The sequence below is a fragment of the Myotis myotis genome, unplaced genomic scaffold (assembly GCF_014108235.1).
Source record: "Myotis myotis isolate mMyoMyo1 unplaced genomic scaffold, mMyoMyo1.p scaffold_m19_p_13, whole genome shotgun sequence".
In the NCBI taxonomy this organism is placed as follows: domain Eukaryota; kingdom Metazoa; phylum Chordata; class Mammalia; order Chiroptera; family Vespertilionidae; genus Myotis; species Myotis myotis.
The window spans coordinates 58,067,154-58,088,647 of NW_023416317.1; the positions used below are offsets into that span (position 1 = coordinate 58,067,154).

At 57.4% G+C, this 21,494-nt stretch overlaps 1 protein-coding gene across 4 annotated transcripts in view; it reads left to right on the plus strand.

Moving 5' to 3' along the window:
- Nucleotides 1–6,649: 6,649 nt before the first annotated feature.
- LOC118668529 (SREBF chaperone) overlaps nucleotides 6,650–21,494 on the plus strand; it is a 28,871-nt gene continuing 14,026 nt past the window's right edge. Inside the window, exons 1-2 of one of the 4 annotated variants that reach the window (XM_036333733.1) lie at nucleotides 6,650–6,787; nucleotides 20,458–20,667. In XM_036333733.1, coding sequence (XP_036189626.1) covers nucleotides 20,546–20,667 — 122 coding nt within the window. In that variant the 5' untranslated portion in view covers nucleotides 6,650–6,787; nucleotides 20,458–20,545. The other 3 variants (XM_036333736.1, XM_036333735.1, XM_036333734.1) reach the window with 3 other exon arrangements.

A 21,494-nucleotide genomic window follows, 5' to 3' on the forward strand; every position in this document is an offset into this window, starting at 1 on the left:
AGGCAGCCAATCAATGATTCTCATCATTGATTTTTCTATCTCAGTCTCCCTCTCCCTCTCCCATCTGAAATCAATAAAGAAATATATATATATATATATATATATATATACATATATATATATATATAATTGTTTTTTTACAGAGTGGAAGGGAGAGGGATAGAGAGTTAGAAACATCGGTGAGAGAAACATTGGTCAGCTGCCTCCTGCACACCCTCTACTGGGGATGTGCCCGCAACCAAGGTACATGCCCTTGACCGGAATCGAACCTGGGACCCTTGAGTCCGCAGGCCGACGCTCTATCCACTGAGCCAAACCGGCTAGGGCTAAAAAAATATTTTTTAAAAAAGGGTTATTGTGCCCACTTATCCAGATGACTTTCACCAGCACTTTGTCAAGTTCTATAAAGTGTTCTTCAGAGACTTTTCCTCATTTTTTAAAACTGTGGTTGTATATTTTTTTATTATTAGATTCTTAAATCTTTATTGTTGCAAGTATTACATATGTCCCCTTTCCCCACCATTAATGTCCTCTAGCCCACCCCCGTCCCCTGGTTGTATAATTTTATTAAAACTAATGCAGAAATTGATTTAATACCCTCTCAAATGCTTTTTAGTTATTGGAAAAGGACTTACCTGATATTTTTAAATGGTGTTTTAGACATAGTAATGCAGTTGGCTTTTTAAAAAAATTTCTAAACTCTTCTAATGATTTTCAGATCGAGACTCTTGAATTTGTTAGATATTTCCCCTTTTTTTAGGTATCATTAACGTCTGCAAATAATGGTACACACCTTGCTTATTCCTCCCTTGCATAACTTTAGTCAGCACTTTGCAATTTGCGAAATGAGAGTGGTGTGTAGGCATTTGCTGTCCAGTTTCTGTTTTTAATGGAATAGGAAGCATTTTCGTATAATACCTAATTTTAAAACATATTCTCAAGTCAGTTTGAAAATAAGCTTGAAGAAGGAGAGGAGAATGAAATGTCCCTCTTCCACTCCTATCCCCCACCCCCTTTTTAAATATATTTTATTGGTTTCAGAGTGGAAGGGAGAGGGAGAGGGGGAGAGAGAGAGAGAGAGACATCAGTGATGAGAGAGAATCACTGATCAGCTGCCTCCTGCACGCCCCACACTGGGGATGGAGCCCACAACCTGGTTGTGCTCTTGGTTCATAGGTCAGCGCTCAGCCACTGAGCCGCGCCTTTTTAAGGGCTCGACCAGTAATCACTGAACCCCGTGGACTTCCCTGAGGTTCTGGCGCTTTTCCCGTGGGTGTGCTGGCGTGGTGACAGCTCTCGGGTGTATGACCCTTGAGTCCCTCCTGCAGTCTTGTCTTACTAGTATTTGTTCTATTTTCTATAAACTGCTGTTTGTTAGGCTTAAGATTTCAAAATTAACATTTATGTTTGAGATGGACTTACTTATTATGGTAGTATACCATCTATAGTTGTGAGCAGAGATGACCTCTAATTATTTTTCTCTGTATTCATCCAGTCAGGTTTGAACATGAAACTAATACTTGCCACATAAGCAGTGTTGAGGAACTCGCTGCCTTTCATATGCTCTGAAAGTTTTAGTGCTTTTTATTCCAATTTAGGACTTGCATTGGTCAAGGTCAGGCAACTTTTTGGAATTTTGTCTTTGTTACTGGTCTTTATTGTCAGTTTTAGTACTAGTTATTTTTCCAATATTTATCTTTTCTATTTGTTTTCCTGAAAAACTATTTATAAATCATATATACAATAAGAGACTTGTGTCCAGAATATATAAAGAACTCTCACAATTTAATAAGACAACCAGTTAAAGAGTGAGCAAAAGATTGGCATAGACATCAAAGCAGACACAGGAATGCCAACATGCACATAAACATAAAATACCTAACATAGCCCTGGCTGGCGTGGCTCAGTGGATAAGCGTCGGCCTTGGGACTGGAGGGTCCTGGGTTTGATTCTGGTTAAGGGCACATGCAGGGGTTGCAGCTCCATCCCTAGTGTGGGGCGACCGGGAGGCAGCTGATCCATGATTCTCTCTCATCATTGATGTTCTCTCTCTCCCTCCACCTCTCTGAAATCAATAAAAATACATAAGAAAAAAAAAAAGATACCTAACATAACTAGCCATCTGGGATGTTCCTTAATAGAGAATGTTGCTAATTACCACACAGCTCAGCTAGAATTCAGTAACAGCTACAAGTCAGACAGTCCTGTAGGTTTGGAAAGAAGGAAGCATATCCTTCAAGGAGCAGAGGGTCAATGGAAGCAACTGGGTAACAATAATCACTTCATGCTCCTAAAGTGGCTACAAACCGACGTGCCCTCGCAGGTTTGGCTAGGTGGGTAGACAAACCCAGATCTACCCCTCACCCAGGTGACCAGGGTCCGTCAGATGTCTCAAACTCCTCAGCCAGCATACCCACAGGAAAGTCCAGAGCCTCAAGGAAGCCGAGGAGGGGGGCAGGAACAGCACCATCCCACCTGGCGGTCATGGTGGAGATGAGCTTTTATTAGAGCACCGAGCACACGACCTACACAACACAAGTGCTCACTAAAGCGTTTACCCAGATCCCTGGCCTGTGTGGCTCAGTGGATAGAGCGTCGGCCTGCAGACTGAAGGGTCCTGGGCTCAATTCCGGTCAAGGGCACGTGCCCTGGTTGTGGGCTCCATCCCCAGTAGAGGGCATGCAGGAGGCAGCCGATCAATATCAATGATTCTCTCTCCTCTCTGAAATTAAGAATATATTTTAAAAAAGAATGGCTACTGTGTTTTGGAATCGAGGCATTTTACATCTGTCCACCTGGATCTTAATTTCTTTCCAAAAGTCGCAGAGGTCAATGTTGGCTGCATCCTGAAACCGGACTCCTCAGGTGCGGTTCCCTGAGGTCCAGTATTTTCTGGCCAGAAGCAGCCCTGTCCACTTGATCCGTTGCCAGCTGCTGTCACTAGTGCTTAACCCGTGGTGATCGTGATCACTAGTGCAAGTGACTGCAGAGACGGACCCGTATCGCCATGAAACACCCTTCTCCGTGTCCCAATGGCCGAGGTGCCTGGCCGTGGGTTGGAACCCAGAGTCCTGCGTCCAGGCTGTGGCCACCACGTCAGTTGTTAGAGTCACCTCTCTCCCCTCTCGAAGAAATTTTCCTTATTTGTGAAATAGACCCAGCCCATTTTTCAAGATTTTCTTGAGGACTGGCCCAGTGTAGAAGCTTAAGTATGGGAAATTATGACTTCTTTTTTAAATATGTTTTTTAAAATTTATTTGGAGAGGAAGAGAGAGAGAGAAACATCTATGATGAAAGGGAATCGATTGGCTGCCTCTTGCATGTTGGACCAAGCTCGCAACCCAGGCACGTGCCCTTGACTGGAATCGAACCTGGGACCCTTTGGTCCACAGGCCGATGCTTTATCCACTGAGCCAAACCAGCCAGGGCTAAATATGTTTATTGATATCAGAGAGAGGGAGAGGGATAGAAACATCAATGATGAGAGAATCATGGATCAGCTGCCTCCTGCACGTCCCCCACTGGGGATCAAGCCTGCAAGATCACATGCACCCTGCTGTGATCTCCTGGGTTGATGCTCAACCACTGAGCCACACCAGCCAGGCACTTCTTGACAAACTCTAAGCTCCATTTCATTTAATTTTTTGAGTTATTCCATGGTAAGCAATTTGAAGTATGGTTGAGCTTTGCTAATCCTATCTAATAAAAGAGAAACATGGTAATTGGTGTACGACCACTACCCTTCCCATTGGCTAATCAGGGCGATATGCAAATTAACTGCCAGCCAAGATGGCGGCCAGCAGCCAGGAAGCTTGAAACTAACATGAGGCTTGCTTGCTTCAATGACGGAGGACTCCAACGTTCCCCGCCTGCCTTGCCGGCCTCTGAGCTTGCAGTTTAAGAAACATTGTAACAAATATAGAAGCTAAACAAAACCCCAGAAACCTGCTTTCAGCGAGCCTGGGATCTCAGAGCTGGAGTTATAAATTGTTTCAATTATAGAACTGAAACAAACCAGATACCTGCTTTCAGCAGCAGAGCCCTCAGAGCTGGAGCCAGAGCTAAAGCTGGCCCAGAATAAAAAAAGAAAAAGAAAGGAGCAGTTGGGAGCTTCAGTTGGCCTGAAAACAGCCCTCAGCCCCTCACCCAGACTGGCCAGGCACCCCAGTGGGGACCCCCACCCTGATCCAGGACACCAGGGCAAACCAGCCAGCCCCACCCATGCACCAGGCCTCTATCCTATATAGTAAAAGGGTAATATGCCTCCCAGCACCAGGATCAGTGGAGCCGCGAGGCCTCCTGGCACTGGGATCAGCATGACAGAGGGCGGCACCCCAACACCCTGATCAGCCCTGCTCTGTGCCTGATAGGGGGGAGCTCCCCAACCCCCTGATTGCCCTGCGGCTCTGTGTGTGACAGGGTGTGGCGCCCCAACCTCCTGATCAGCCCTGCTCTGTGTGTGACAGGGTGTGGAGCCCCAACCCCCTCCCCCCCCGCCCCCATGTGCCCTGCTCTGTGTGTGCTGGTGTAGAGCCATAACCTCCCCATCGGCCCTGCCCTGAGTGTGACAGTGGCGGCACCCTAACCCCATGATCGGCCCTGCTCTATGGGTGATAGAGGGCGACGCCCCAACCGCCCCCCACGGGCCCTGCTCTGTGTGTGACGGGGTAGAGCCATAACCTCTCCATTGGCCCTGCCCTGAGTGTGACAGGGTGCGGCACCCCAAACCCCTGATCTGTCCTGCTCTGTGTGTGATGGGGCGGTGCCCCAACTCCCCTATTGGCCCTACTCTGAGTGACAGGGGGGAGCTCCTCAACCCCCTGATTGGCCCTGCTCTGTGCGTGACAGGGGGGGCTCCCCAACCCCCTGATGGGCCCTGCTCTGTGCGTGACAGGGGGGAGCTCCCCAAACCCCTGATTGACCCTGCTCTGTGTGTAACGGTATGGAGCCCCAACCCCCCTGATGGGCCCTGCTCTGTGAGTGACAGGGGGCAGTGCCCCAACCCCCTGATTGGCCCTGCTCTGTGCATGACAGGGGGTGGCGCCGCAACCTCCCCATCGACCCTGCCTTGAGTGTGACAGGGGGCAGTGCCCCAACCCCCTGATGGGCCCTGCTCTGTGAGTGACAGGGGGCAGTGCCCCAACCCCCTGATTGGCCCTGCTCTGTGCATGACAGGGGGTGGCGCCGCAACCTCCCCATCGACCCTGCCTTGAGTGTGACAGGGGGCGGTGCCCCAACCCCCCAATCAGCCCTGCTCTGAGTCCGACCAGGGGCTGCACCTAGGGATTGGGCCTGCCCTCTGCCACCCGGGAGCAGGCCTAAGCCAGCAGGTTGTTATCTCTTGAGGGGTCCCAGACTGCGAGAGGGCACAGGCCAGGCTGAGGGACCCCCTCTTCCCCCCGAGTGCACAAATTTTTGTGCACCGGGGCCTCTAGTCTACACTAATAAAAGACAAAGATGCTAATTTACTGTACCTTTGCTTTGCCCTAAGCCATGCCCACCAGCCAATCAGAGAGACTATATGCAAATTAACCCAAGCAAGATGGCGGCCGGCAGCAACAGAGCTGGAGCAAGCAGGAGGCTTGGTTGCCTGGGTGATGGAGGAAGCCAAGCTTCCCGCCTGCCCTGGCTGGCTGTGGCCTCCGCTAAAGGCAGAAGCTAAATATATCCCAGATACCTGCTTCCAGCCAGCCTCCACTGGGAGCTTGTGTGGCTGGGGGGTGTGGCCAGCCTGCAAACAGCCATCAGACCCTCACCCAGGCTGGTCACACTCTCATGGGGTTAGGGTCCCCGCTGGGGGGCTTAGCCAGCCTGAAAACGGCCCTCAGCCCCTCAGCCAGACTGGCCAGGCACCCCAGCAGGACCCCCCCCCCCCCAAGGGGCTGTGGCCAGCTTGCAAACAACCATCAGCCCCTCACCCAGGTTGGCCAGGCACCCCAGGGGGACCCCTACCCTGAAGGGGCTGTAGCCAGCCTGTAAACAGCCATCAGCCCAGGCTGGCCAGGCACTCCTATATAATAAAAGGGTAATATGCAAATTGACCCAAACAGCAGAACGACTGGCAATGACTGGTCACTATGACACACACTGACCACCAAAGGGCAGATGCTCAACGTAGGAGCTGCTGAGCTGTGGTGACTTGGCAGCTGCGGTTTTTGGGTGACGCACCTGGAACCAGAGAGGAGGGAGCCAGAACCTGGGGTGCGTCACCCGAGAACCGCACTTTCGCAATCCTTGGGGGATGTCGGAGAGCCAGCTTCACCCGATCCCAGCAGGCTAGGCAGAGGGGTCCCACTGGTGCAGAGCCTGTGCACCAGGCCCTGGTGATGAGCAGGAACTTCTGAGGTGCCCGCATTACCGCCGGCTGAGGAGGGGGGAACACCCGAGAGGACCATCCCTTAACGCCTGGAGGGCGGAGCAGCAGGACGCGCGGCTCCTGAGTGTGTGTGGGAACGGCCTTCCCACCCCGCGTCTCTGCGCGGGTTCACCAGGGAGCTTTCCAGGCTCGCCCACAGCCCCACCCCGCCCCTCCCCTCCCCACGGAGCGCCGTCGTCCGCCAGGGGGAGCGCGCGAGCTGCGGTGGGCGCGACTGCGCATGCGCGCGCCGGGCCACGTGCGGAGGGCGGGGCGGGAGGGGAAAGGTGGGAGGTGAGAGGTGAAGGGGCGGGAGCTGCGCGGTGCCCGGCGGCCGAGGGAGAGGGGCGGCCCCACGCACCGAACCGCGGGCCAGGAGCGCGCACGCCGCCGCCGCTCTCGCCGCCGCTGCCCTCGCCGCCGCCGCCACAGGTACCACCGCGCGGTCCCCACGGCGCCCGGTCGCGGGCCCGGCTCGGCCTCCCGCGCGGCCGGGGGTTCCGGGATGGGCGGGCGCGGGCGTGGGCGCTGTCCAGCAGCCGTGCCGCCCGGGCGGGGAGTCCGCGGCCGGGTCGGGGGCCGGGTCGCCGTGTCTCCTCCACCGCCCCGCCCGCCCCGCGGGCCGCGCGCACCCACCCACGCTCCGGCCCCCGTGACCGCGGCCGGGTCGGGGGGTCGCGCCCTGGGGCCCACGATCCCCGGAAGCTGCGAGCTCGGGACCCTGCGCGCCGGCCGCTCCCGCCTCTTGCGGAAGCGCAGCCGCGAGGCCCCGCGAAGCTGCTCGGAGGTTTGCTCGGCGCCGCTTTTCTGTTCGGTCCAAACCCCAGCCGGGCTCGGGGCCGGAGGGGCTGCCGGGAGCCGGTCTGAGGGGCGGGCCGCCCGGGGCCTGGCGGGAGCCCCCCAGCTCCGGCCCCTGTACCGCCCTCGGCGGTGACCCTGAGCCCCGAGGCGGGTGATGCCCCGGTGCGGCGGGCAGGAGGGGCAGCGGCGCACTGACCGGGCGCTGGCGGAGCTGGGTGCGCGGTCCCCGTCGCTGCTGCCGGGGGGCGGGGGGCGGGGGGCGGGGGCCGAGGCCCGCGGCGCTGAGCTGCCGGCTCCTGTCCCCGCGTGTGATCGCGCGTGGGCGCCGCACACCTGCAGCCGGAGCCTCCCCACGGGCGGCGGGGCAGGACGCGTGCAGGGGAGTCTCCGTGCTCCTTGTCGGGCCTCGGAGCCCCTCCGTTCCGCTCCCTGCCCCGCCCCCGCAGACGGGCATCCGCTGATGCTGGAGGCGGCAGACGGTCCCCTCGCTCACGGCCAGAGAGTGGGCGTCAAGGTTGTCGGCTGCCCGAGGTCACAGGTGAGCAAACTGTTGGGAAACGCTGCACCTGTGGGCTCAGCACCCACACGTTTCCTAGCGCCCAGACTCGGGGGCTGCTCTCCTGGTGTCCAGCCGCCCGGGCCCAGGGCCCAGAGACCCCGCGGCACGGAGGCGTGCGCCGCTGCTGCCCCGGCATTGCTGGCCCCGCAGGTCCTTCCCGCACCGGGTGTGTGTCGTCACCCGCTGAACCGGTGGGAAGCTGCCCGCAGAGAAGGGGGTTCCCAGAGGCACCCGCTTGTGAGCCGAGATCCGGCCTTCCAGCCAGGCCTGCGGGCCTCCCCCGAGCGAGTCCTCTCTGACCCGCTTCCTTCCTGGGTTTGGCTCCTTTTGCTCCTGAAATAATAATTCTGGGCAGAGTTTTTCTTAAACAGAATGTTCTTTAAAAAATACGTTTTTATTGATTTCAGAGCGGAAGGGAGAGAGAGAAACATCAGTGATGAGAGAGAATCATGGTTCGGCTGCCTCCTGCACGCCCCCCCTGGGGATCGAGCCGGCAACGTGGGCCTGTGCCCTTGACCGGAATCGATCCCGGGGCCATTCAGTCTGCAGGCCGCGCTCTATCCACTGAGCCACCCGGCCAGGTCTGGGTAAACGCTTTAGTGAGCACCTGCGCTGTGTAGGTCCTGTGCTCGGTGCTCTAATAGAAGCTCATCTCCACCGTAACCGCCAGGTGGGATGGCGCTGTTCCCGCCCTCTTTACGGGTGCGTGGCAGGGACATGATTTGTTGGGTCCTGGAGTGAGAGGCGTAGATCCAGGCTCGTCCGACAGCAGAGTCGATGCTTTATGCTCGTGGTACCCGCTGGCTTTGGGGTCTCCTTTGTTGGCCACGGGCAGGTGAGAGGCAGCAGCAGGTGCTGAGGCGAAGGGAGGGAGGCAGCGCCACAGACGAGTCGGAGGTGGTGGAACTGAGCCGGATGCGGACCGCAGTGTGGCCACTGCCCTTGACAGCTCCCGCTTGAGTGGTGGGCACCCCTGAGGACGCTGGCGGTATCGCCAGGCCACGCACACGCTTTGCAGTGGAGTCCAAAGCGGGCGTGTCAGTGCGTGTGCGTGTGCGTGTGCGTGTGTGTTCGAGCACCAAGAGTGCACATGGGCTCCAGGAACAAAATTAAAAACGATCTTCATGTTTATAGCAGCCTGACTGAATTTTTACTGTATAGTAATGAACATATGTAGTATCTCAGTGGTGTGTGTATAACTGATATACATATGTGCTGCCAAAGCGAATGCTATAATTTGTATATAAATATACATATATTGGCGATGTCCTCAAATTGTTGTTGTGGATTCATAATCCAAACCTTCAGAAACCACTATTTATTTGCCCCTTAGCATTTTCTAGATGCATAGACACATTATCGAAGGCCTTATGCTAACCACTTGTTTTGCATTGGAAGTCTAGGGAGATTCAGTGCAATTCCACATAATCAGAGAGAATAGTATTTCATATTAACTGCCAGTTATAAATTATTTTAAAAACACAGTCATGTGTGCGAGTGAGGATCTGATCTCCCAGTAGTTACGTCGCACACACAGCCCCAGCTCTTCAGTTTGAAGCTTCAGTGACTGGTAAAGCCCTTTGCAGGTTAGACTTTGGTTGAACTTCTGTTTTAAATATGTTAATTCAGTTAGAAGCCAGCGAGACTGAAGCAATCAGTTCACAGAGATGTGGCAGTTGTAGTAGTCATATTTGTGCTATTCTCCAACTTCAGGGTATTTTTTAATCATCTAAATATTTTGAAATTAAAATACAGTGACTTCTTATCACTTTTACAAACTAGATTTGATCTTCAGTTCATTCCACTTTAGTGTTTGGTACGTCATCTCAAAATGAGCAGTTACAGAATTCTACCTGCTTTAAAAAATGACTAGAGGCACGCACTCAGGGGGTCCCTCAGCCTGGCCTGTGCCCTCTCGCAGTCCGAGAGCCCTCGGGGATGTCCGACTGATGGCGTAGGCCCGCTACCCGTGGTGAGCGGGCCTGCCATCAGTCGGACATCCTTAGCGCTGCCACGGAGGCCGGAGAGGCTCCCTCCACCACCACTGAGCTCGCCAGCCAGCCCTGAACCCGGTGACCACTAGGGGGCAGCTCCTGCGTTGAGCATCTGCTCCTTGGTGGTCAGTGCGTGTCATAGTGACTGGTTGTTCTGCTGTTCGGTTGATTTGCATATTAGCCTTTTATTATATAGGATAGTGGCCCGATGCACAAAATTCATGCAAGGGGCTCGTCCCCTCACCGTGGTGGCGGCCGCCTCTGCCTCAGCCCTCGCAGTCCTGGCTTTGTCCAGAAGGATGTCCGGTCTAATTAGCATATTGCACTTTTATTATTATAGATGCTTATTGCCCTAAGGTTTGCTCAGTGGTTAGAGCGCGCGTGCGCGCGCGCAAACACACACACTCTGTCTGTGATCCTTGTGCAGCCACTAGTGGGTTTCTCAGGCTTCTTTTTTTAATCAATAAAAATGTGTTTTTATTGATTTCGGGGGAGGGGGCAGAGAGAGGAACATCGATGATGAGAGAGAATCGTGGATTGGCTCCCTCCTGCACACCCCACACGGGGGATCGAGCCTGCAACCTGGGCCTGTGTTCTGACTGGGAATTGAACCGTGACCTCCTGGTTCCTAGGCTGACACTGGGCCACGCCGGCCGGCACAGGCTTCTTTCTTGCTTATTCCTTGCGCGCGCGCGCTCTCTCTCTCTCTCTCTCTCTCTCTCTCTCTCTTTCTCTTTTCATGTAAAAAGCTATTCTACAACTTTTTTGGTTTCTTAAAACAAAGCCTCATTTGTTTCTGTTTTCCAATAGCTTCCTCCTGTGAGCAGCCTGCCCCCTCCGCCGGCCCCCTCCCCCCCCTGGCTGCACGGGGCTGCACCTCCCGGAGTGAGTGCTACTCAGAGGGCCTCCAGCCGCAGCCTCTCCTCCCCCAGCGCCCCACGACCTGCCCTGCCCATGGCAGCCCGCCCAGCCCGTCTCCCCTCTACCAGCTCATGTTTGTACGCATCTCTGCGGGGTGATTAGGTTCCTTCTTTCGGGCCTGAGTCCCGGTCGGGTTCGACATCCGTTCACATTTGTCACCCAGTGACAGTGACTATTGCAAACGTCAAGACCCGCCTTAGCAGACAACAGAGAGCCTGGTGCATCATGTTCTCGCCGGGATGATAATCTTCAATTCTCCCCTCCCAACAGCCATCCCACGTGCAACCCAGAAAGGACCCCCAGGGCTGTGCGGGAAGTGCACCTGTTCCCGGCAGCCTGAGGGCCTCTCTTCCCAGTTAACACATTGTTTGCGGGTAGTTTTTATCTCGCGCTAACAGGTGGCGCGGACCATTTTTGCTAATTTTTTGCGCAAATGGCAACGTTCAGTAAAATTACGATAACTTTAGTTTACGTATTTATACGTTACCCGCGTTCTACCGCTAGTCTATAAAAAACGTATTAATACGTGTCCTGCGCTCTACTACACTGGTAGAATGTATAAATATGTAAAACGTGTAAACACGTTTCCTGCATACAATGTGTTAACTTCTCACTGAACTCTGCATGACCCCGTCTGCTTGCACTGGGATCTACACAGAAAGTCCCTGAGAGCATCCGGGAGGCCAATAGAAATGTCCTTCAGGGCCAGTGCCTGGAAGGGCTGCGTCCCTGCTGAGCCACGGCTCTGATTTGTATTAAGTACAGGAGTGGGCAAAAGTAGGCTTACAGCCAAACCGGTTTGGCTCAGTGGACAGAGCGTCGGCCTGCGGACTCATAGGTCCCAGGTTCGATTCCAGTCAAGGGCATGTACCTGGGTTGCGGGCACATCCCCACTGGGAGGCGTGCAGGAGGCAGCTGGTCGATGTTTCTAACTCTATCCCTCTCCCTTCTTCTCTGTAGAAAATCAATAAAATATATTTTTAAAAAAAGTAGGCTTACAGTCGCTGGTCTGGGGACAGGTCAGCGGGTTCCGATGGCTACAAAGCTCATCAGCTCACAGGAATGCCACACGCCATTGAAAGCCGGCCTTTGGGACACGAACTCTGTATCCTTCACACAGTGACGCCCGCGTCCCCCCCAGCCCCTGGCAAGCACCGTTCTGCTCCTACGGTTCTGACTGAGGACATCCTGTGAGTGAGGCCCCGGCATCTGTCCCTTTGTGTTGGCTCATCTCACTCGTGACATCCTCATGGCTCCGCATGCTGGTTACGCCTCCGCTGCTGATGGGGACTGTTCGTACCCTTCGGCTGTTGGGAATAGTGCTGCTGTGAACACGGGGTAGCGTGTTTGCTCAGGTCCCTGTGTTCAGTTCTTTCGGGCGTGCACACCAGTGGACCCGCTGGGCCGGGTGGTAATTCCATGGTTAACTTTCTGAGGAATCGCCATCCTGTTTTCCAGCGCTCGCACCATTTCACATTCTCACCAGCAGCGTGCAGAGTCCCGGCTTCTTCACGTTCTTGCCAACACTTGTTACTTCCTGTGTGTGTGCGCGTGTGTGTATGTGTGTGTGCGTGCAGGTGTGTGCGTGTGTGTATGTGCGCGCGTGTGTGCGCGTGCGTGCGTGCTAGTAGCCATCCTAGTGGTGTGAGTATCTCGGTGTAGTTCTGACTTTCATCCTCCTCGTATGTGATTTGGAGTGTATTTCCGTGTGTGTATCAGACGTATCTCTTCTTTGGAGAAATTGCTATTCAAGTCCTGTGTCCATTTAAAAAGTTGGGTTGGTTTCCTGTTCGCTGTGGACTCGGGAGCTCTGTGCTGTGTGTGTGCACCCTCCAGGGACCTGGCTGTAAGGTTTCCACGCTCTGTGGCTGCCTTTTGGCTCTGTTGACAGTATCTTCGGATGCACACAACTTGAAGCTTCCGTGAAGCCAGCTGTTTATTTTCCTTCTGTGTTGCCTGGCCTTTGGCCGTGGCCAGGAAATCGTTGCCAAATCAGCTGTCGTGAATCTTTGCTCTTTGTTTCAGGTCTTGCATTTGGGTCTTGGAGTCTCGAGTGTTCGTTCTCACTAAATTTTGTAAGGGTACAAATTCTTCCTTTTCCCTCAAATTTTTTATATGTGTACACACACGTGTGTGTGTGTGTGTGTGTGTGTGTGTATTTAAACATATTTTTATTGATTTCAGAGAGGAAGGGAGAGGGAGAGAGATAGAAACATCAGTAATGAGAGAGAAGCATGGATCGGCTGCCTCCTGCACACCCCCCACTGGGGATCGAGCCCGCAACCCAGGCATGTGTTCTGACCGGGAATCGAACCTGGGACCCTTCAGTCCGCAGGCTGATGCTCTGTCCACTGAGCCAAACCGGCCAGGGCTATATTAATGTGTGTGTGTGTGTGTATTTCAGAGAGGAAGGGGGAGAGAGAGAGAAACATCAATGATGAGAGAATCATTGATCAGCTGGGGATCACTGCACTGGGGATCAAGCCTGCAACCCGGGCATGTGCCCTGGCTGGGAATTAAACTGGTGACCTCTTGGTATATAGAATGACCCTCAATCCACTGAGCCACACAGGTCCAGCTATTAAAAGCTATTGAACCCTAGCTGGTGTGGCTCAGTGGATAGAGCGTTGGGAGGGGTCCCGGGTTCGATTCCGGTCAAGGGCACGTACCTCAATTGCAGGCTCCTCCCTGGCTCGGGCCCTGGTCAGGCCCGTGCAGGTGGCAACCAATTGATGTGTTTCTCTCACATCGATGTTACTCTCTGTCTTTCTCCCTCTCTAAAAATCACTGGAAAAATATCCTTGGCTGAGGACTAGCAAAAAACTTCAAAAAGCTTTTGAGTGAGCAATGAAATAGAGACTCCTCGCGCCTCCACTTTGTGTGGGCGGCCGGAACCCTGGCGCTCGCCGGCGGACACTCCCGTGGGAAGCCAGGCGAAAGGCCTCCGTCCTGTGTGGCCGGGAGGTGTCCGTGGGGTGGGCGCCGGGGCTGGTTCTGGCCGTGCTTCCGTCTCTCCTGCTGGCACGGGGCTCAGGCACCTCCCCTGGGCCCAAGGGCTTGTCTTGTGAAACCTGGGGTTGCCCTGGGCCCTGGCGGTGGCCAGCTTTAAAGCAGATCCTGGCACACGCCGGTAGCCGTGGTCAGTTCAGGCCCCTGGCCAGTCTCCCTGCCCAGGTCCGGAGGGAAGAAGAGCGTCGGCAGCTGGCGTGGGGGTCACTCTCCAGTGTCCGTTGGCGCCCGCGTGCGTGGGACGCGCGATGGCCTCCCGACAGGTAACGGATTTGGCTTCCCTTCCACCGGGCGTTGCCGTGCCAACGTACTCGGTCCAGCCTCTCCAACGTGTGTGCTCAGGTTCGCATGCTCCGAGATGGGCTTTCATTCCTGAACCAAACCCCTTTCTCTTTTCAGTTCACTTGGCAGTTCCTCCAGCTTCCGTGGCTCATGTTGATGCTTAGAGAAGCAGAGTCCGTCCTGACCACTGGTCCCCTTTTCAGAAAAGCCTCCTTTTCCCCAAATGACTCGTTTGCACCCACGGACTCGGTCGGCTCAGAGAACAGACCTGCCGTGACTTTCCACTCGGCACCGACCGAGCCCTGGGTGCTCCAGGGAGCAGAGGCCTACAGCTGTGACTGCTCCCGGGAGGGACCCGGCCATGAGGGAGCCGAGAGGGCTGGGATGCACGCAGGACGGGGTGAGTCCACGCAGGGCGGGGTGGGCACACGCAGGAGTACACACAGGGCGGGATGGGCACACACAGGGCGGGGTGGGCACACACAGGGCGGGGTGGGCACACACAGGGCGGGGTGGGCACACGCAGGGCGGGGTGGGCACACGCAGGGCAGGGTGGGCACACGCAGGAGTACACCCAGGGCGGGGTGGGCACACACTGGGCGGGGTGGGCACACGCAGGAGTACACACAGGGCGGGGTGGGCACACACAGGGCGGGGTGGGCACACACAGGGCGGGGTGGGCACACGCAGGAGTACACCCAGGGCGGGGTGGGCACATGCAGGGCGGGGTGGGCACACGCAGGAGTACACACAGGGCGGGGTGGGCACATGCAGGGCGGGGTGGGCACACACAGGGCGGGGTGGGCACATGCAGGGCGGGGTGGGCACACGCAGGAGTACACACAGGGCGGGGTGGGCACACGCAGGGCGGGGTGGGCACACGCAGGAGTACACACAGGGTGGGGTGGGCACATGCAGGGCGGGGTGGGCACATGCAGGGCGGGGTGGGCACACGCAGGAGTACACACAGGGCGGGGTGGGCACACACAGGGCGGGGTGGGCACATGCAGGGCGGGTGGGCACACGCAGGGCGGGGTGGGCACACGCAGGGCGGGTGGGCACACACAGGGCCGGGTGGGCACACACAGGGCGGGGTGGGCACACGCAGGAGTATACACAGGACGGGGTGGGCACACACAGGGCGGGGTGGGCACATGCAGGGCGGGGTGGGCACACGCAGGGCGGGGTGGGCACACACACGGGGTGGGCACACGCAGGGCAGGGTGGAGGGACACAGGCTCAGAGCTTGTGCTGCTTCCACGGGAAGCTTGTTTTTTGATTTTCCCTGTCGGTGCAGTCGCACACTCACGTGGCACAGAATTCAGCAGGCGCCGCAGCGTGCACGCAGGAGGTCCCCTCCCTCCCGCCCTGGCCACAGATCCCCAGGTCCTCTCCCCAGGGCGGCCGCGTTCCCAGTTCTCGGGTGTCGGGTCAGGGCGTGCATGGCACAGACACACACAGAGCCCCTTTCTTTGCACGCAGGTGGCGCCCTGTGTCCCTCGCTGTTCGTCTCCGATTGTCATAGTTCAGTATCAACACGTGAGAGCTTTCTCGTTGTCGCTCACAATACCCCATTGTCAGGAGGTGCCTCGTGCCCTTCAGCCAGAGCTCCTGGTGGCCGTGAAGGTGTGTCGCGTGTGCTGGTGCAGGGAACATGGAGGAGCCTCCGTCGCATCAGCCCAGCACGGCCCCGCGCACCGTCTGCTCACGCACCAGGGGCAGGAGCACTAGTCGGGGAGTATATGCTTTGGCCGTTAAAATTTTTTTTTAATCCTCACCTGAGGATATTTTCCTGTTGATTTTAGGGAGAGTGGAAGAGAGAGGGAAAGACAGGGAAACATCCATGTGAGAGAAACACATTGATTGGTTGCCTCCTGCAGGTGCCCCGACCAGGGCCCGGGCCAGGGAGGAGCCTGCCACCCAGGTACGTGCCCTTGACTGGAATTGAACCCGGGACCCTCTGGTCCACAGGCTGACGCTCTATCCACTGAGCCACACCGGCCATGGCTGTTTGGCCATCCTGATGGCTCCTGCCAGATGCACCTCCACGGAGGGCTTGCCCTCGCCGCTGTCCGCGGGCAGTGCCACTGTCCACCCCCCACCAGCTCTGTGCTACTGCGTGTGAGCTCTGCCAGTTCGATAAGGGAAACCATTTCTCTCTACTTCCCCCCAGAACTTCTTGGTTCAAATTATAGGGAAGTTACAGAGCAGCAGGCACACGCCCAGCTCAGGTTGGTTGATGTGTCTCCGGCTGCCTGACGGCTGAAGGCCGTTTCCATTTCCTTCTGTGGAGGAGCTGACTGCCCTTGGCCCATTTTCCATCAGGCTTCGGTTTTTAAATGGGTTTTGTCGACATTGTTTCTAGAGAAGCTTTGTGCTCCCACTGGGCTCCAGGTTCGCTTGGGGCCGAGAAGGATATAAACACGTAGCTGAATCTGTGTCTCATGCAAACACACGCAGAGTCATGCGGCGCTTCGCGGTGGGTCTGCTCTGAGAGATGCGTCCTTAGGCGATGGCGTCGCTGCGTGTCAGCGTGACGGGCACGGACCTGGAGGGCACGCCTGTCGCTCCTGGCTGCAGACCTGCGTGTGCCACGGCCGAGTCCTGTCGGCAGCTGTCTCCAGTGCACGCTTTTGTGCGTCTGAGCGTGTCTGAGCCCAGACAAGGCAGTGCAAATGTGATTCAGGAATGAGTGGGTTCGCCTGGACGCGGCGCCCACCGTGACGGGCTTGCGGGACTGGGAGTGGCTCTGGTGCGTGTGTGCGCGAGGGAGTGAATGTCAAGGCCTGGACGTGCTGGACCCATCCGCAGACTATAACGCCGCCCACAGCTCGGCCCCGCCTCCGCCGACAGTCGGGAGCGGCACAGGGAAGCTGTCCCTGTGCTCCATGGGCGGGGGAGGGCCTGGGGGGCTGGGACACTGAGGCACGGCTGCTGCGGTGTGGACGCCACAGTCCTGGCTGCCGGAGGGAGTGGCCTGAAGCGCCACTCAGATAGATGGTGCGAGAAAGGAGCCTGGAGGGTGGCCGTGGCACCTGCTCCCTGGGCCGGGGTCAGACTGAGGGCTTTGTGGCCCTCAAAGCGGAGGGCGTGGACGGAGGTGCAGAACCGAGGGCTCAGCGTCCCGCCCCCAGCGGAGCTCTGTGTCCTTGCAGCTGAGTGAGCCTCTCGCGCAGCACACAGTGTGTCTCACTCTTTAACCCGTTCGGCTACTCTGAGCCTTTTGATTCGAGAATTTGATGTATTTAGATTTAAAGTCATTGTTGATAGTTAAGGCCTGAGTCCTGCCATCTCGCTCTCTGGCTGTCTTGTAAGTTTCTTTTTTGCTGTCTTTATGAATTGGTAACTTTTCAATCAATTGAATGTTTTGATTCCTTTCTCTTTATCTCTTGTGTAGCTGCTATACTTTTTCTTTTGTGGTTACCATGAGTTACACAGAACATCTATAGTTGCAACAATCTATTTTAAGTTACCTTAATTTTACAAAAAGTCTATGTTTTTTATCACCCATAGATGTCACAATTTACATTGTAAAAATATGTTTTTACTGATTTTATTTTTTAAATATATTTTTATTGATTTCAGAGAGGAAGGGAGAGGGAGAGGGAGAAGAAACATCAATGATGAGAGAGAATCATGGATCGGCCGCCTCCTGTACACCCCACACCGGGGATGGAGCCCACAACCGGGCATGTGCCCTTGACTGGAATCGAACCCCAAACCCTTCAGTCCGCAGAGCCAAACCAGATAGGGCACAATTTACATGTTTTTATATTGTGTCTCCATTAACGAATTATTGTAGCTATAGTGATTCTCAACACTTTTGTCCTTTAACTTTTACATGCAAGTGGCTAGCACACCACGTAATGCGGGTGGCGCTGTGTCGGCGCCAGGCCCTGCACGCGAGGCTGGTCTCGGAGGTCACGATGGGTTAGGAGCAAACAGTTTGTCATGTTGTAGGAAAAGGCCCGGCCTTCGCTGCCAGCTGTGGGCGGTCTCACAGACCAGGCTCAGCTTGCTGTGCACCTGCCCTGCGCCCTCCTGTGCAGGGGCCGGGGGTTGTGAGGGAGTGAGGGAGGGCTGGAGGGGAGGGGTGCCCGGGAGCACCCCCTGCTGGGCGCGCGCGCGCTGGGTGTGTGTGTGTGTGTGTGTGTGTGTGCCCGCACGCGCCTCCTTCCCTCCCTCCCTCTCCCTTTCATTATTTCTCAAGTTTTACGTCTCTGGGTCTCTTGATCTCTGCTCTCTCCCTCTCCCTCTCCCTCCTTCCCTCCTCCTGGTCTCCCACTGACAGCGCCTCCCTCCTCAGCCCTCCCCTTGCTCCCCAGGGCGCGCGCGCGCACACACACACACACACACACACACACTCACACTTTGTCTTCTATACCAGGTATTTACTGTACCCTTTCTTTGTTTGGGTAGGTTTACATCCACAAATACTTGCCGCTGTGTTGCAATTACCTACAGTGTTCAGTGCGATAACCTGCCGTGCGGGTTTGCAGGAGGAGCTGGGCTGTATAGAGCAGCGGCCTGGGGTGCCCTGGGCGGCCGCTCGCTTGTGTAAGTGCATCCGATGTTGACGCAGTGACGCAATCCCGTTGCTAAGCGGTGCATGACTGGACGATGTCCTCACCTTGACGGGCGTCGTCCCTCCCCTTGGAGCACAAGGGCTCCTCCCAGGTTCCCCTCCGGCAGGTCGCCCGAGGAGCCTCTGAGCGCTGGTTCCGTCTGGGAAGGTGGTTCTCTGGTTTCCGAAGGCCGCCTCGCGGGGAGAGTGCTCGTGTGATGTTTCCTGTGAACCGGTCGCCCACCCTCGTGGGCCCACAGGGGCTGCGGGGCCTGTGCATGGAGGGTTTTCTTCTCTTGCTCTGAGAAGTGAGGGTGAACAGTCTTGAAACAGATGGAAAACTAGACATGAACCTGACATTAGACATTTCATGACGAAAACTAAACAGAAGTCACTGAGTGGAGTCACCGCAGAAGGGAGAGGAGACGAGTTGTTTAACTTGGAGATGGAACAACAGGAACTGCCCGTCTGGCCAGCGGGGATTGCGATTAACGGGGCGCGGACCAGAACGAGGCCTCTCCCGTGAAGTCCCGCGAGGCGGAGAGGGGGCGCAGGCGTGCGTGAGGGGCTGTGGGAAGGAGGAGGGAGCCTGTGTGCAGGTCAGCCACTTCTGAAGACGAGGAAGATGGTTTGGGACCCTGAGGGCCGAGGCTGGAAAAGCTGCTGCGGGTGCCGCTCTCTGTCCTCGGGGAGAAAGGAGAGGGAGAGACGCTAGTGGTGAGAGAGTCACAGGTGGCTGCCTCCTGCGCGCCCATTGGGGAGCGAGCCTGCAACCCGGGCCTGTGCCGCCATCTCCCTAGGTCGTCGCCCAGCCATGGCCTCAGGGACCCTCTTGCGGGTCTGTCTCCACAGGGTATCTCTTCTGAGTGTTTGCTTCCCTGTTGGGGACAGAAGGGGGTCGGGGCACAGGAGCAGACGTTCCAGTCCCGCGTCCGCCAGGTGGGAGCAGTGGCTGTAGTCGCCTGAGACTGCCCTGCGGGGGAGCCTGTGCCCAGCTCCGCTCCCGCCCTGGCCCTGGCCTGTCGCACGGACCCTGAGAAGGCGGCTGGAGGGGACGTGGAAGTGCGTGTGCGCTGAGGCTGTGCCTGCAGGAGGGAGGGCTGCCGGCGGCCACTCGCTCTGTGTCTCCTGGTCCTGACACTGCTGAGGCGCCGGCTCTTTGGCCCGAGTTTGCCTCCGGAGCCTCCGGAGCCAGGACACGTGTCTGAGCAGGTTCCTGCGCGCCGACCGCAGCCGGGACCTGGGAGGGAGCAGCGGGTTTCACGCTGAACTCGGTTGGGGAGCGCCGTGAGGAAGGGGTTCTGGGTCCCGCGGACCCCGGGTCCCCCGAGTTTCCTGCTCGATTGGTCGGTTTAAGGGTGTCCGCTCGGAGGCAGCAGATCTGGGCTTTGGCTCCCAGGCAAAGGAGGGTTTGCTGGGACACGGGGTGCGGCATGGGGTGCGGCACGGCTGGAAGAAGCGGGGAGCTCGTCCTCAGAAGGGACCGACGCCTGAGCCCCCACCCTCATCCGGGGAGGGACCCCTAAGGGCGAATGAGGCCCCCATCCAGGTCCTCTCCTTCCTGCACAGAAGTCAGACCCAGGGAGAGAGGCCCCGGCCTGCGGACAGGGCGGCCTGAGTCCTCCAGGCCAGACCCCGAGAGGCGGGTCCCTGCGCCCGGCTGCTCCTCAGGAGGGCGTGGGGCTGTCGGCCGGAGGGTGCCTCAGGCGGCTGTGGGTGCTTTCCCGGGGGGCTGACCCCCTGGACATGCTTGACCCGTGAGTCCCTGCCGATGGGGTCAGCCCTGCCTGAAGGTTTCCCCAAAGGTGCTCTCGTCTGACTGCGCACAGAGGGGGCGGGAGGCGATGGCCTCGTGGGGCCACGCCCGGGGGAGCGCCTGTTAGACGTCCTGGTGTGGACGCCCCGAGGCGCCCCCTCCCCCGTCACTGCACCTCCCAGCCACCCCCTTGCTCACTGCTTCCCCTCCCCCCAGGGCAGATGGTGGCCGCCAGCCCCGGGGAGCGCCTGCCGGCTGACCCCTACGCACGTCCGGGATGGCAGCGAGGTGACCTGCACTGAGGATGACCCTGACTGACAGGCTACGTGAGAAGATATCGCGGGCCTTCTACAACCATGGGCTGCTCTGCGCCTCCTACCCCGTCCCCATCACCCTCTTCACGGGGCTCTGCATCCTCGCCTGCTGGTACGTGCCCAGGGCCCGGGGGTGGGCGGTGTGGGGGCAGCAGGGTCCCAGGCTGACCGCTCCGGGGCCGTGGCCAGGTGTCTCCTTACCCCGGGGCCCGAGGGGCGAGCCCTGGAGCCCGGAGTCAGCCCTCAGCCCGCGTGTCCGCGAGCCGTCGCTGGTAACACCCTTCGAGGTGGTGCTGGACGAGGAATCGCCAGCTCACCGAGAGGCCTGGCTCGGGCTCCCTCTCACAGCAACGGTCCCTTCTGGTGCCGGGACAGCGGGCCTCCCGTCTGCGAGGCCAAGTCCTTCCGTGGTGGTGATGGTGGGGCTGATCCTCACCACGCGTGTTTTCCCGTTGACTTTTAGGGAGAGCGGGAGGGAGGGGAGACAGGGTGAGAAACACATCGATGGTTGCCTCCCTCACACACCCGACTGGGGCCTGGCGATCGAGCCTGCAACTGAGGTACATGCCATTTGACTGGAATCGAACCCAGGACCCTTCCGCCCGCAGCCGACGCTCTATCCACTGAACCACACCGGCCGGGCGCACAGTCCATTTGATCAGCTCCTCGGGCGCCCCCTGGCAGACCTGCTCACCCAGGACTGCGGGGAGAGCGTGGCTGCTCGGTGGCGTCGGCCCCCCCAGGCCGGGGATGGGGACATGGTGAGAGGAGAGGCCCTGAGACACGGCCACAGGACAGGAGCCGCCCTGGCGTCCCCGATGTGTCTGACACGCGTGGTGCTGGCGGCGCCCTCACTGCTCCAGCTGAGGAGGCAGGTTCTTCCCGGATGGACGGGGATGCGCGTCCTCCCTGGGAAGGTCCTGCTGACGCTCGGGCATC